At 50.4% G+C, this 16,547-nt stretch overlaps 1 protein-coding gene across 1 annotated transcript; it reads left to right on the forward strand.

Moving 5' to 3' along the window:
• Positions 1-11,083: 11,083 nt before the first annotated feature.
• LOC144708195 (formin-like protein 4) lies at positions 11,084-14,083 on the forward strand. The gene has a single exon (XM_078581400.1). It carries the CDS (start codon positions 11,514-11,516, stop codon positions 14,007-14,009), a length of 2,496 nt encoding a protein of 831 aa, XP_078437526.1. The 5' UTR covers positions 11,084-11,513; the 3' UTR covers positions 14,010-14,083.
• Positions 14,084-16,547: the final 2,464 nt, after the last annotated feature.

Raw genomic sequence — 16,547 nt, forward strand, 5'->3', positions numbered from 1 at the left:
AACTAATCCGACATGTCCTCATGAGTATCCCGCTACACACTTTGGCGGTCCACTCACTATCACTTACGGTTCTCCGCTCTGTCGAACGCCTATGTGCACGCTTCCTATGGTCTGGTCTTTTTGAGGGGGAGCGACGTCACCATTGGGTTTCTTGGGAGAAAGTATGTCGGTCGACGCTCGAAGGGGTCTAGGGATCAGACGCCTCTCGGATGTCCAAGACATGCTTCAAAATAAACTGGTATGGCGTATGCGTACCACCCACTCCCCATTGGGGAGTTTCATCTTAGCTAAATATAAAGAATGGGCCCGACGCGAGCTTGATATTCGGGGCACCAAGCGATGGCGGACATGGCAGCGCCACTGGCTTGAGATGAGTCACGTGACCCGTTGGCACATCGGCCGAGGCGACATTAGCGCTTGGTACGACACCTGGCATGCTGATGCGGCGCTCGCTTCTCATCCTCAGTTCGTACCACACCGCGTGCGCCTCACAGCGGCCCAGTTGCTTAGAAGCAACACACCACACCTATGGGAGCAGCACGGCCTTCCCTTGGCTACTTTATCTGAGGTCCAGACTACCCCTCTTGACCTTAGTCCTGATTGTGCCATCTGGACACTCACACCCCATGGAGCATACACGTGTCGTTCCTCGTGGGAGCATTTCCGTGTGAAATCTCCCCCACAGCACTGGGGTCAGCGCATTTGGCATCCGGCGATCCATACACGTGTCTCCTTTTTCCTTTGGAGACTCCTCCACCGAGGCCTCCCGACTGACGACCGAGTGGCTCGGATAGGCTGTTCTCTTAGTTCGCGCTGCCACTACTGCCCCACTCTCCCGCACACAAAGACAATAGATCATCTTTTCTTCCATAGCGAGACGGCAGTGGACTGCTGGCGTCTCATCACCGACTGTCTTCGTCCTTTGACATCGTCTGAGTGTTTCGGCAAGTTTATCCTCACGCCGACTCGCTCTGCACGGAGCCCCATCCTCCCCATCACCATAGCTTATCTTCTATGGGAGATTTGGAAAGGGCGAAATTCGTCTCGTTTTGCAGGTACACCTATGCGAGCTGTGGACATCAGGCGTCGAGTTCAGTTGTGGCTTCGACGCACTCAACCTCTCCTCACACCGCGAGACAACCGATCACCACTTGCATGCGACCTCCTCCGCTCTATTGGCATCTCGGTGACCCCCCTCGCCACCCGCATCCAGTATCGAGTAGTTTATTGGCTCCCACCGCCAGTAGGCTTTCTCAAATTGAATGTGGATGGTGCGGCAAAAGGGAACCCAGGGCCAGCAGGGGGCGGAGGCGTCCTACGCGATCACACAGGGAGCCTCCTTCTTGCCTTCTCTTCTTTTTATGGCGTACAAAGTAATACAGTAGCCGAGGCTATGGCGATACGTGATGGTCTCCTTCTCTGTGAGGAACAGAATCTTCATAATATCGTCGTGGAATCGGACTCACAGATATTAGTTGATATGTTTCGTACAGGCACATGCTCCCAGTGGTGACTACGTCAAGCGTGGAACGACATCATGCGGTGCCGCTCGCGTATCGCGTGCTTTCGTCATCAGCTGAGAGAGGGAAACCAGACAGCTGATGCCCTCGCCAACCATGCGGTACACGCTCGTACCCACTCCACTCTTTTCTATTCTTGGCAGGAGCTTCCGCCCATGGCCCAAGGATGTCATTGACTCGATCGTCTTGGCTTGCCCTCCCTCCGCACACGCCGCCTCCTCGCGACGCTAGGCCCGCGGGATTGGAGGATCGCCTGGAGTGCTGGCGTACGAGGCGTGGAACGCACTCGCCTCAACTAGAGCGTCACTCCGCCCACTCCGATTACACATGACGACGACGAAGAACCACCACAACTAGAGCGCCACCAAGCGCTACAATGACCTCGTGGAATCGCTCAGGAGAACCGACGACGAACACACTTCCTCGAGCGTCCGTGAGGTATCACTCATGTATCTTTTCTTTTCCCTAACTATGGGCGTGGACGAGTGGGATCCGAGTGTAATTGGGATATATATACTCGATCCACGCCCACAAACATTGAAAAACACTACACTTTATAAATAAAAACCCCCTTGGTGGCATCCAGGGCACGACTGGATTGGACTACGGGCACAACCCTAGGGTTGGACGTACCCGGCACCATGATTTTTGGTAAAAAAAAGAAAAAAAAAGAATTATGATGGAATCATAATACAATGATCACTAGTATTTAAACATTTATTCTAAATATTCCTATTCGATGGATAGTCAAGACGGACATCAAATTATCTGGATAGAATAGCACTAACTGATCCTACTTGTATGATAAGTATAGCTGTCCTATGGCTATTACTGTGGCAACACTAATGACAAATAGTGGGTGCTCTTTGGAGAAAAAGTTTATTGAATTGATCTGAAGAATCCCTAAATCGTTTAATACCTAAATGTCAATCAGGTTGATTCATGTAATAGTTGTTTAAGTGATCCATTGACTTGAGACACCAAGGATTGAAGATTTATGGTCAACCATCAAACTTCAGTTTGAAATTTTGATGAATTTTCAGTAATAAGTTAATGACAAATTTATGACCATTTTTATGACAAGGACCATGTTGATGAATGTATAACTAGGATCACTGTAAAAACTAATGAGCGTAAATTATTAAAGCTTACTAGGAAAAGATTGATGCATGATCTATAGTTTCTGTTAATGTTCATGATAAAAAGTATCATCTCATTATTACCCTCAGAGGAGATAGCCGTCACATTGAGAATGCAGGGTTATTTTCGGTACAAGAACAGACATTTGAAATGAGGAGAAGAGTAGAAAGGGAAATGAAATGGAAGGGGGAGTTTGCTCTTTTTGAATTGGAAAAAAATCGACGGCGAATAGAAGGAGAACGGCTGCTACGAAAGCTTTGATCTGCTGAAAGAAAACAAACCACACTCGTGCGTTGGGAGTGATAAGAAGTGTGAGTGCCATCGAGTCTTGGGATCAAGCTCTCCCAATAAGACATCGGTGGTTTTTCTCCTGGTTGCTTTTGCATTTTTGTTGTTGTTTTTTACTGCAGGAACAACCAAGGGATTTGGAACAGGGGTGCAGAATAGTCATAAAAAATCAAGAATCTACATCCTCTCCAGAGGAAAGTAAGTGAGTATTTCTTGAATTAAAACCGAAGAAATAGACCTAAGCCTAATCTATCTGATGCAAGACGACTATGGAAGAGACGACTAGGGAGTTGGGTATGACAATGATGGTGGAAAAGGCAGGACGGGTTTGGGTAGAAGGATAAAACAAACCACAAAAATTCACACGATCAGCTTCGAAAACTTAAATCCGGTGAAATACTAGTGGTGCAGTCCCTTTCCTCGTCGAGGGCGGGAGTACTGTCTTCAACCAGCACGACGAAATCAAAGCTCCAAATTCAATGAATCTGAATTCACGTCGCGAGAAAATATCACGAGTAAACATAATCCACTAGTTGTTAAGATTCCAAGAAAATAAGAAACAAATCCGACGGCGGTGGATGAATTCTCGTAGAGCACTGGACGAAAAACACTCGACACCAAAGAGTTCAGGTGTACCTCGGCACCGCAGTGCGTGAAGAGGATGCGGGTAATTCTGATTGTGGCGAGGCTCGGCGTTCAGGGCGTTGTATGGCCCACTGGACAAAATAACTAGGAGTTTCGGGCATTGAGCAGCCCTGGCAAAAAACGTGGTGGACAAGAGGCGAAAGTAGACAGACGGTAGACAAGGCTGCTCGACGCATCGTTGGCGGGATGATTGACATGCGCTTCGATGGGGTGTTGCAGATCCAACTGCGCGGTCAATTGGCGGGGGGTCAAGGGGGGAGTCGCCCCCTTGCGGGGTGCGGGGCAGCGCCCCGACACCAAAACGGTATGCACGATGACCTGTAGCGGCGAGGGCGTCTGGGGCGTGGGCAACCGGGTTGGAGGCCTGCGCGGTGTCGCTTGTGTGGGCGGTTGGTGACAACGTTGTGGGCGTTGGGTGGCCTAGCGCCTTGGCTTAGGGCGGCCAGGCACTAGGGTGCGGGGGTGGCCTGGCGCTAAGGCGCTGGGCGGCCTTGCGCTTGGGCGCGGGTAGGCCTGGCGCTAGGGGGGGGGCTGGTGCTCTGGCGCTGGGCTACCTTGCGCCTGGGAGCGGGCAGCCTGGCGCTAGGGCATTGGGCGGCCTTGCACCTGGCGCGGGGTGGCCTGGCGCTAGGGCGCGAGGCGGCTAGGCGCGTGGGTGCTGGACGGCCTTGCGCGTGGGCATTGGGCATCCTTGCGCTGGGGCGCTGGGCAGCCTGGTGCTTCGGGCGCCACGGCACCTGATGCGAGGGTGGTGGGCGGAAAGGAGGAGAGAAGAGAGGGTGAGAAAGAGAGAGAGAGAGACGAAGGAAGAAGAAGAAGAAAGAGCGGGAGGGAGGTCGGCGACGACAACGACGGCGACGGCAGCAGCGGTAGGGGTGGAGATGGGATAGGGGAGGCTGGGCAGTCCTCCAAGAAGAGTTAAAACAAACTCAATTCTTGAATAATGACTGCCTAACTGTTTCTTGAAACATTGGCCTATACATGTAGGCCTTGGAGGAAAGAGAAAATACAGTTAAAAGAAATAAAAATAAAGACGAGCGACGTGACGAGCAACGTAGTTTCGCGTCACATCAGGGGGCAGTTATGGATCTGCCTTTGGTGACGTGTCAGGACGCGTGAGGGGGCGTGCGTGGGTGGAGACGTGCCTGATGCTGGCGTGTTGACTTGATCTGGTGACGATGGCGGCATGTCTTCAGCGGTCGTGTTGACTTCAGATGACGGTGGTGACATGTCCAGTGTCGATGCGTTGACGTCGTCGCCACCACTATCAGTCGTCGATTTTCATTCTACATTGATCAAATCTGTTAGAATATTAACAGAAATTCCAAACTCATTGAGTTCGGTTTATAATAGTTACGTTTGGGTTTACAAATTGTTAAACATTGAGGTCGGGTCTAAACTCATTGGAGCAGATTGACTAAGTGTGAGTCTAATTTCTGAGTTAGTTAATCTGAGCAGAAATTAATTTGTTAAATTTTTATCTCATCTAAGGATCATTTGATTTGCTTTACATGAATTAACAGTCAGTTGGTAAATTTTATTTGACTCTCGTGTAGTCGTTAACAAATTGCTTTATTTGAGTTTCAACGCTGAAATTGATCATTGTCTAAAGTGACTTAGGAAGTGTGACATTAAGATCATTAAACAGCTGCATTAGTTTAGGGTGAATTGGAGCTGGGGCTTAGGGGGCCTAAGGCTGCTCACCATTTCAATTCTTAGATAGGTGATATCCGTGTATCCCTATAACCAGGCTGATTTAGCTTGGGGGGCTAAAAACTTGGTTAGGGATTGATTATAAATTCCAAGTGGATATCTTGGGACAGGAGTAAGGGAATAGCCCTAACCTGTATAAAAAATATCAATTTTCGTTATTCTCCTACTCATAAATCTAAGTAGTATTTAAGATATATATAATATCACCATTTAGATAAGTAAATAAAATATAGATGGTCAATAAGGAGAACCTAATTCACCCCTCATGTCGTAGGTTCTCTCTAGCAACCTAAATCAACAATGATATCTCATGAATGGATGACTATATTTTGACTATGACTTACAAGCCTCTAAACATGAGATTAAAATAACCCATAGCTCAGATGTAGTAAGTAGATCGTGGTCAAGACGGGATCATCCACCCTCTGTATAAGAGGAGATTGAATCAAGGAAGATGATGCAATAAATCCCTGGCTAGGGTAGTGAGGATATTAGAGAAGGCGTTCTCCAATGATCCCCGTTATGCATCAATACTAATCGAATGACGGATTAGGGTTTGACGATCAACCATATCCTAAGCCGTTTGAGAGTCTCGCAGGGATGATGGATTATAGATACACGATAACCGATGCCAATAAAAGTTCCATGAGAGTGTTCAAAGACTACTCGATATCTTTTAGAGCACAAGGTGTAGCTTGTCACCTGATAGGCTGTAAACTTAACCTATTGATTGGGTTAAATTGATCCTTAGTTAATTGATATATATATGTTGATATTGTTAATTAATAAGGTTGGTCAATACTTGTTATTGGGCCACTAAAGTTGTTAACTAGAATGATATATGAGCCTAGCGGGTCACGCACATAATATCATAGGGGCATTGGTGAATATATTTTACTTTAATGGGTTTTGGAGAAAAAAATTAAGTAAAATATAAATAAGGGAAGGGGCACTCATTTTAAATACCCAAGCTAGCCAGAATTGGGAGCCTCCTTTCTTTATTCTACTCTCTTCTCCACTCAACCAAGGAGAGTGTCTTCATGGTGAGAAGATCTTAAAGATTTGCAAGGAGAATTGAAGAAGTAGAGATCCAAGAGCGTCGTGCTCGCGTGGATACTTCTAGAGGCTGGACACATGAATGGCTTTAGAATAATCTCAAAGTGGGCAAGTCAAGGGTGGAACAAGTTCCCCATAAGGTACATGTGATGTATGATTAGAAAGATCGATTGTGATCGATAAAACCCTTCCGCATTCATGGAAACCATGTTTTCCATGATTACACCAAGGCACATAACCCAACACCTTCCACACATCACCTTTGTATATTAAAACGCATGGGATAAATCCATCAATATTATGGATTGGATAAGGATTTCATGAACAACACCAAGGCACATAAATCCAAAAGAACACCTTGGTCCAATGAAATTTCACAAAAGAAGATGATGAAATCAGGTAAACACTAATTATAGTTGTTTTTTAGATTTTATCCCAATAAAAACTTTGGAACTATTCTCAAAACTCCAACATCTGGTTATTGATGCAAATCGTACATATCTTATGTGGTGAGAAATAATACTTAAATACCACTTTTGGAAAATATATAGTGAGTATATCAGTATAATACAGAAGCACAATTTATCCACTTGTCAACTTTCAAATAGCTAAAATGAATAAATTGAGCTTGGTAGTTCTTGACTCATCAGGTTAAAAGTTTCCAAAACATATATCAGTGCCATGATATATTTATAATGCCTTTCAATAAATTTGCAGCCATTTATTTGTACTCTAAAATATTTTCATCTGAATTTAAAACAAATATTAATGGGAATATGGTGGGCAGATGATGAACGTAGAATTAAGATATAATAAATAAGGAAGACTGCATACCTGAATGATTAAAAAACTGTACAATAAGGTGTAATTCCTACCATGAATAAGGAATGTAGAACATTAAAACACCAGGTAAAGTAATGATACAGTTATAGAAATATATGACTTGTACATTCAATTTGATATAATGTTTTTAAAGAATAACAAGTTACGAGATAAATTGATGTGTAACACAGGTTATTAAATGATTGCGTGTGATTTAGAATATAAGAAATAACTGAGTGCCTTATTTTCTAATTTTTCTGATAGGTCTAATGTTGTTTGTCCCAAATTCAATTAATACTATAAGGGTGGAAATATTCACTTTTCTACCTGAGATGACACTTGAAATTGAGGCAAACATAAACTAGTAGTGTACAGACTTAGTGGAATGTAAAGATTGAGTTACCTTATGGTGCTAGGAGAGCTCAAGTGCAATGATGTGTTGAATAAATCCTTCTAGTTGAACTAGTGTTGGTCCTCAACTATCTTGTGACAGTGACATGTTTGAGGGAGAGCTTAACAACTAATAAATGACTAGAGGGACTATGCATGTTGCAGGACTAAACCAAAGGTGGAATGTAGGTCAACAGCACAATTAGATTCTTTACAATGGGAATCAAGGGTCTGTAAACTGGCAAGATGTAAACGGAAAAAGGTTGGAATTAGAGGAACATCAACTAGTAAGAATTGGCCAAAAGAGGGTAACGGAGGGGGGATGGTGGATTCGTTGGGGAGGGATCGACAGTAGACATAGAGATGTGGCATGTTGGGATATTGGTGGATGGACGATAAAGAAGACAATATAAATCCAATAAGCTAGTCATTCAACTGAAAATCATATCATTGTAATTACTCCCAATCATGGTTAGAATGAAAATTCAAGTAAAAAACAGAAAATTCAGCATTAAATTTATTGCCCATGGAATTTTGCTTCATGCACATTGCTCATATGTCATACTATCTGTTTGAGGCATTTGTTTGATGTCAGTTATGATAAACTTGTCCTTAAGGAGGTCTCATGCATTATAGTAGAAACCTAAGATGCATCAAAATATGCTCATATAATTTCCAGGAAATAGAAACATAATAGTACAGTACCGCGTAATCCATGCTAATTTATACTTTAGATTTCAGATTTCTTTGGTTTACAGAGATTGTGTATCATGTTCGAAGAGATTTCTTGAGGTACACATATCGATATTTTGGGTTTATAACCACATTTTTGGGGAAGATATTTATTGTGGGAGGTTTTTGAGAGATATTTAGATAGGTATGTAGAAGAAAAAAAGTTTCTGAAATTGATAGGAAAAAAGGGCCAAGAAAGAAAGAGAGATACTTTCCTATTATTAAAACTGTTAACAGAGACAGCTAGATGAAAGAGGCATGAACATACAAAGATAGAGAGAGGAAAATAAAAACATTTCTTGTATTGTGTGAGAGAAAAGGCCAAGAAAGAGATACTTTCCTATTAGTTGGTCCTTAAGGATAAAAAGGTAGATGAAATGAGTTATAAATTCTCATACATAAGATACAAAGGGAGAGGGAGAAAAAGGTATGCTTATAATGGGAGGACAAAAAGTCAAAGAAAGGGACTAGTCTCGAGGGAGAGAGAGCAAAAGAAAACAAATCTCTTAAAAGTCCAGGAAAGAGAATGTGCTAGAGGAGAGAAAGTTTCATATAATTTGTTTCAAAGGGGAGAGCTAAATGAAAGAGGTAAGAACATATCACACTACAAATCTCAAGAGATGAGAGATATACTGACTTCGTGGACAACAAAACAAATGAGTGTTAGAACATATGCAGGAGAATGAACCAGCAATTCCCAAATACATATGAGATGCCATAACTGGCGCCGAATGAGGTAGGGACCATCCATACATAAAAACAATAAGAATGCAAACTTCCCGCTCCTATCACTTTCTTATACATCATCATCCGTCTTTTCAATAATAAACATCAGAAGATGGGACTAATCCATGAGGTAGGGACCATGAGGACCAGTCTTCCTCTAAAAAGAATTACTAAAGGAAGACGCAAACATCTATCATGGGAAAAGAATTTTAAAAAAAATATAAAAAGGTATGACTCCTATAAACTCCTCTGACAGTTTTAATTAATATTCTCTCTAATATTTCAAGTAAATCCTTCTCTCTCTCTCTCCAAGACTTTTAATTGGTTTTTCTTTAATTGTAATCTTCTAAACAAATCTCTCTCTAGTCTGTCTCTTTCTCTCTCTATCTCCATTTATGAAACCCTAAGGTCAACGCATCTAGAGCATCCGGGTCGCATGTTACCAAGTCAGGCGTAGACATGCGCCAAACCGTGCGAGCGGTTCACGCTCGTGCGGTTGGGCGCATCTGCGGTGCGCTTGTGCGAACCTTCGCACAACAAATTCGCACACCGCACCGCCCATCGCACAGGGGTCGGTGGGGTGCGATTTTTTTTAGCTGTGCGATTTTTTTACATTTCACAACCCCCCCCCCCCCCCCCCTCGGTCGTCCCCGCTGCACCCCCCGTCGGCCAGCCGCCTGCCCCCCTGCCCCCCCCCCCGGCCGTCCCCGCCCCCCTCCACCCCCGTGCCCCGCTGCGCCGCCCCCCGCCCGCCCCGCCGCGCCGCCCCCCTCCCCCCCCCCCTGCCTCGCCGCGCCCCCGCTTCCCCTCCCCTGTCCCACCGCCCCGCCCCCCACCCCCCCTGCCCCGCCGTGCCGCCTCCCCCCCTCCATCCCTTTGCCCCGCCGCGCCCCCTCCCCCCTTCTCCTCCCCTGGCCCGCGACGCCGCCACCCTCCCCTGCCCCGCAGCGCCGCCACCTCCGCCCCCTACCCCGCCGCGCCCCTCCCCTTCCCCACGTGCCCCCTCCGGGCCTTCCGCCGCCCGCCCCCCCTCTCGCCCCCGCCGGCCCTCCCCGCCGCCTCCACCCCCTCCGCCGCCCCCACGCCGCCTCCACGCCGCCTCGCGCCAGCGCAGCGCCTCCTCCACCGAGCCCATCCCCGGGCACCCCCCGCCCACCGCCCACTCCACCAAGTACACCACGCTCTCCGCGTCCCCAGCCGCGCACATCCGCCCCTCCACCAGCGCCCCCGTCGACGAGAACCCCACGTCCATCCCCGGCCGGTCCCGCTCCTCCACCACCGCCTGCCCCCACCTGTGCACCACGTACCCCACCCCCCACGCCCGCGCCACCGTCTCCGGCCACACGTCCCCGTGCCGCACCCCGCACCCCGCCGCCGCCGCCAGCGCCGCCGGGCAGTCCCGGCACAGCCGCACCGCCTCCCCGGGCAAAAACTACCCCCCCCATCTTCTCTCCACCCTCCTCCGCCTGCGGCCCCCGTCCAACCACCTCCGCGTTCGCCGGCACCGTCTTCTTCGGCGACGCCGTCTGGGCGACACTGCGGCGCCGCCCTGGCCCGTCTGACGCTGCCCCATCGTATTAATTTTAATTATTAATTATTAGTTATATTAATAATTAAACATAGTAATTATACCCCTTACATTAAGAATTAAATATACTTATTTCATTTTCCAAATCGTATTTAAATTTTTTAAAAAAATCCTTCAGAATGTGCGAATTTGGTGCGTTGTGCGGTGCGCTTTCCCGCACAAAAGCGCACCTCACACCGCCCAGGCCGTTTGTGCGGTGCGGAAATTCGCACATTTGGTGCGAATTTCCGCACCGCACCGCACGCGCATGTCTAGTCAGGCGCGTTGACCCATTGATTCAAACTTTGAAGCAGCCAAAGAAGACCCCTTCTATATTCCACAAACCACGCCCCCTTCTTACATATTTGTATCCGTATCCATAACCCATGCGAGTATAAAGGGTATTCCCACAAATATCAAACCCATCCGGGGAGAATCAAACTTTGTAGGCGCACTTCAGATATTAGAGAGTTGGAATCCGAAAAGTCCAAAATACCCTTCTCATTACTCCGTACACCGCTCTTGAACGGAGGGCATATCGGGTAATATAAAAATCCCACGCGTTCTCTTTGCCCATTTGAAACAGTCAGAAGAGACGCAGAAGAGGGATCCAGGAAGAAATCTCGCGCGCGGAGATCGCAAAATCGGAGGCAACCGGCCTGTTCTTCCTCCGATTCTTCCTAGAATTCCGAGTTCATCACGCATTTCAATCCAGAAATCTCCTCAATCGCCAATCCCGATCTGTTTCCCCCCCTTTTTTTCCCCAATTTTCTCGATCCGTAATTTCAATCTGTTCTTGCTCTGATTTTCGATTGATCCGCGGAAATTCGTGTTCCTCGATGGCGATCCGATCTCCCGATCGGCTCTCCGCCTCATCTTGTTACGATTGATCGGTTCCGATTCTCTGATTTTCCATGGCTGATCACCTCTTCCTCCCGCTTTCTCTGCTGCTGTTCTTCTCTTCCACGGCGATAACCTCCGCTTCCGGCGCCAGCAACGTGCAAGTCTTCTTCCCTCCGAGCTCGATTCCGGCGTTTCCTTCCTTGCTTCCTCCGCCGCCGCCGCCGCCGCCGGCGGCGGCGGTGGCCGCGGCGGGGAAGACCTCCGGCGTGACGATAACGAAGGCCGTGGTCGCCACCGCCGCCAGCACCTTCGTCGTCTCGGCGCTCCTCTTCTTCGCCGCCTTCCGCTACACCTTCAAGCAGAAGAAGATCGAGAGCTACAACGGCCACGGCGGCGCCGCCACCGCCGGCGGCGGCGGGACGTTGAAAGCCGTCATCGTGGACGAGAACGGCGTCGACGTCGTCTACCGCCGGGACGACTCTCGCCTGACCAAACGCTGCAAGCACTGCCACCAGGAGATCGCCGCCGCGGCGCCGCCGGAGCCCCGCCGTAGCCCCAAATCCCGCCGCCAGACCTCTCCTCTCCTTCAATCCGACTCTCTCTCCTCTCCCGACCGCGTCAACGACTTCTTCTCGAACCTTTCAGAAGCTTCCGGCTCCTCTTCCTTCACCCTCGCCACCTCACCCCCGTTGCCACCTCACCCTCCACCTCATCCGCCACGTCACCCGCCACCTCAGCCTTCTTTGCCCCTCCCCCCTGCCAGACAACTCCCCCCTTCTCCTACTCTGCCGCTAAACCCACCGTCAGCGGCGCCGCTGAAACCACCACCGCCGCCGAAACCAGCGGCTCCGCCGCCAAAGCCACCGGCAGCGGGGCCCCCTCCGCCACCTCCGCCACCGAAACCACCGGCGGCGGCGCCAAAGCCACCGGCGGCGCCGCCAAAGCCACCGGCAGCGCCACCGAAGCCACCGGGAGGGCCGCCAAAGGCACCGGCGGCGCCGCCGAAGCCGCCGGGAGCGCCGCCGAAGCCACCGGGAGCGCTGCCGAAGCCGCCGGGAGCGCCGCCAAAGGGACCGGCGGCGCCGCCAAAGCCGCCGGGAGAGGCGGCGGCGGCGGCGGCGGAGGAGGAGGCGGCGGCGCAGCCGAAGCTGAAGCCGTTGCACTGGGACAAGATGACGACGGCGAACGCAGACCACAGCGTGGTGTGGGACAGGATAAAAGGCGGGTCCTTCCGCTTCGACGACGAGCAGATGGTGGCGCTCTTCGGCCACGTGGCAGCAGACCGGAAGCCGGCGGGGGCGGCGCCGTCGGCCACGTCAGCAGCCTCGGGCCTGCCACATCAGATCTTTCTGCTGGACCCGCGCAAGTCGCAGAACACGGCTATCGTGCTCCGCTCCCTGGCCGCGACCCGCGCCGAGATAACGGCGGCGCTGCTGCAAGGCCGCGGGCTCAGCGCCGACACGCTGGAGAAGCTGGTCCGGCTCGCGCCCGGTCCGGACGAGCAGGCCGCGGTCCGGGCCTTCGACGGCGACCCGGGCTCGCTGGCCGACGCGGAGGGGTTCCTGTTCGAGCTCCTGCGGCGGGTCCCGGGCGCCTTCGCCCGCGCCGAGGCCATGCTCTTCCGAGCCACCTACGAGCCGGAGGTCCGCCACGTGGCCGAGTCGCTCCGAGCCATGGCGCTGGCCTGCGGCGAGATGCGGAACCAGGGGCTGTTCATGAGGATGCTGGAGGCGGTTCTCAAGGCCGGGAACCGCATGAACGCGGGCACGGCGCGGGGCAACGCGCAGGCCTTCAACCTCTCCTCTCTGCGCAAGCTCTCCGACGTGAAGAGCACCGACGGGAAGACCACGCTGCTGCACTTCGTGGTCGAGTCGGTGGTCCGGAGCGAGGGCAAGCGGTGCGCCGCCGCCCGCGCCGGCGTGGCCCGGTCCATGAGCCGGTCCGGGTCCGCGGTCGGCCGGCGCGAGGAGAAGGAGGTGGAGTACCTGACCCTCGGGCTGCCCGTCGTGGGCGGGCTCGGCGTCGACTACGCCAACGTGAAGAAGGCCGCCGGGGTCGAGCCGGAGGGGCTCGCCAGGGCCTGCGCGTCGCTCGCGGCGCGCCTGGCCCGGGCGCGCTCCGTGGTGGGCTCGGTCGGCGCGGGAGATTTCGCGGCCGAGATGAGCGGGTTCCTGGACCGCGCCGGGCGAGAGCTGGACGCCCTCGCTGAGGAGCAGAGGTTAGTGATGGAGCAGGTTAAGGAGACGACGGAGTATTATATCGTGGGGTCGTCCAAGGACAAGACGGCCCACACGCTGCAGCTGTTTGTCATTGTGCGGGACTTTGTGGGGATGGTGGACCAGGCTTGTGTGGACATTGCCAGGGGGCTGCAGCAGAGGAGGAAGAAGATGGCCATGGCGGAGGAGGGGGCGGCGGCCGCAGCGGCGGCGACAGCGGCGGCGGCGGAGGAGGAGGAGAAGAAGCCGGCGCCGCCGCGGTTTCCGAATTTGCCCCCGAGGTTCTTGTCCGGTGGCTCCAGGTCGTCGTTCTCGGATGACGGCGGCACGGACTCGGATGACGACTTCTGAGTGGATGATGTACAGGGTGGGGACGACAGATCTGTCCCGATGTCGTTTTAAGTGAATTGCCCCATTTTTTCGCCCAGGGATCCTGATGGCTGAGTTGAGGAGCCGTGAGTCTGAGGTGCTGCATTGTTGTCTGGGATGGGGCAGTAAGACGGTTCCGGATGGTTTTCGTCTCGTCCCTCGTCTCGTTATTTTTGGGTCGTCCATAGTTGTCCCGTCCCATCCCGGAGCTGTCCCGTCTAGAACCGTCCAGGAACCATCCTGAACCCATCTGGTGACCATCCTGTGGAGTAACTAGTGCGGCCGACAAGCGAATTTCTCGATGTTCCAACGTCTGAGGCCCAGGAGAGGAGGGTGTTTTTTCGTTTTGGGATGAAAAATCCATCCAGCCAGTGATTCTTGCATGTTTGCTATGAGTCTAGTGCGCCAACACGGGCAATGCGGTTTTTTCATCCCAGGTCGAAAAAATCATCCCGTTTGGTGGGTAGGACGATTTAGAGTTGGGAGACCGCGAGTCTGTGGAGCATTGTCGTATGGGATGGGACGGTAAGATGGTTGGGGATGGTTCTTGTTTTGTCCCTCGTCCTATTATTGGGTCGTCTAAAGTTGTCCCATCCTGGGACTGTCACGTCTGGAACTATCTCGTCCCATACTGTAACTGTCCCATCTGGAACCGTCTAGGAACCATCCTGAACCCATATGGGCACCACCATCTTGTGGAGGAAATGGTTCATCCACCAGATGAATTTCCTTTGATGCAACATCTGAGGCTCAGGACAGGATGGTTTTTTAAAATTCCAGGATGAAAAACCCCACTGGCCAGTATCCGTGCAGGTTAGCCATGAGTATAGTGCACATACATGAACAATACTGTTTTTCATCCTAGGATAAAAAAATCGTCCCGTACGGTGGGTAGGACAATTGACAGGCTGGTAAATCGTTTGCCAGATGTAGGATAGGACAGAGCTTTTGCCCCTGATGAAAAAACCGTCCTGTCCGAAGGCCTTGGACAGCAGACGATGGACAACATTTTTTGCTTATTTTTTCCCTTACATTTATCTTTTAGATATAATTATTTTTTTTCCCTTACATTGTCTACTTTTCAGGACTTATGATTATTCCCCAATTAAGCATGTAACCTAAAGGTGTATGATAATTAATTTTATTCTCGTATGTTGGATATAGTATATCTTAGTGTGAGAAGAGAAGGCACCAATTGGACCCTATAGGTGGCACGGTTTTCTCTTCTATAGTGGGCGCCCACCTTTTCTTCTTCTTCTTCTTCTTCTTCTCTCTCTCTCTCTCTCACTATATAAAATTGTGTAATATCCTAATCTAGGGTTATGCAAGTGATTACTGTTTACGTCCAAATTCTACATGGTATCAGAGCCATAGGGCTCCCCTGATCCTTCTCCAGCGATCCTTCACCAGCGATCCTTGCATCCTCTTCTCCGATGATCTCCACGTCTTCCGGACGATTCACTTGGCCCGGCGATCTCCATGTCCAGGTCTCCTCTTTGCCTGTTGATCTCCACGACCAGGCTTGGCGATATCCACATTATCTCCATCTGGTGATATCGCTATAGGAATCTCGCCGGACACTCACTGAAATCTCTCTCTCTATCCGGCGATATCTCTACCAGAAATCCTCGCTAATATCCCTCCTCGTCAACGACCTGGCCTCTTCTGTAGACTATCCGCCGCACCCCAACATGTATACTCATATGCCTGCACCATTTAGTAATGGACTAGTTAATCCGTTCATCTCCCTATTGCAGGGTCCGCGCTCAATCTTCTCTGGATGTGGCTTCAATTACATCACGTGGTCTGCTAGCTTCCACAGATTTCTGAAGATCCATCAGCACGATTCTCTACTGATGGAAGAACCACCTCCTCCTGATGATCCTCTTTATGCAAACTAGATCATAGGGGATCGTACGACCACCACCTGGCTCCTCAAGATGCTCTCCCCAGATTTCGCCGACTCATTGCAACTCATCTATCCCACAAAGAAGATTTGAGACGAGCTCTTCCAAATGTATGGTCCCCTAAGCAACATCGCCTCTACTATTGACATATTCGAGAAAATGTTCAAGCTTCAAGGCTCTAAAGGACCACTCAAGACAGTCTACACTACTCTTCGTGGATGTGATACCCGCCTACAAGTGTATCAGCCATACAAAACAGATCTTGTGGAACAAAAACACTATCGAGAGGGGTCCAAGGTTTGTTGTTTCTCAACTCTTTTCCTGCTGCCATCAGTACACAGATCTGCGGATCCATTCTTAGTGGTATGAATCTTCCCTCCTTGGCTGATGTCGTTAGTGCAGCTAAACGGGTGGACAGCCTCACCCCCCTAAAGGGACCTTCGTTGGCCACTCCTATCATATCATCCAACTCTTCGACGCTACTTACCTCGAACTCTACGGCTCTAGTTCTCACTGGTAGAGGATCCAGAAATTCTCACAACTCCGGTGATTGCTCTTCTGAACATTGTCGCAGCAAATATGCTAGTCCTCCATGCATTCACTGCTCTCATTT

This window comes from Wolffia australiana, chromosome 10, assembly GCF_029677425.1.
Source record: "Wolffia australiana isolate 7733 chromosome 10, ASM2967742v1".
NCBI classification, from domain to species: Eukaryota; Viridiplantae; Streptophyta; class Magnoliopsida; order Alismatales; family Araceae; genus Wolffia; species Wolffia australiana.

What these genes read in the sequence shown, in the direction of transcription:
- LOC144708195 (XM_078581400.1), top strand. Translation starts at nt 11,514, where the DNA reads ATGGCTGATCACCTCTTCCTCCCGCTTTCTCTGCTGCTGTTCTTCTCT.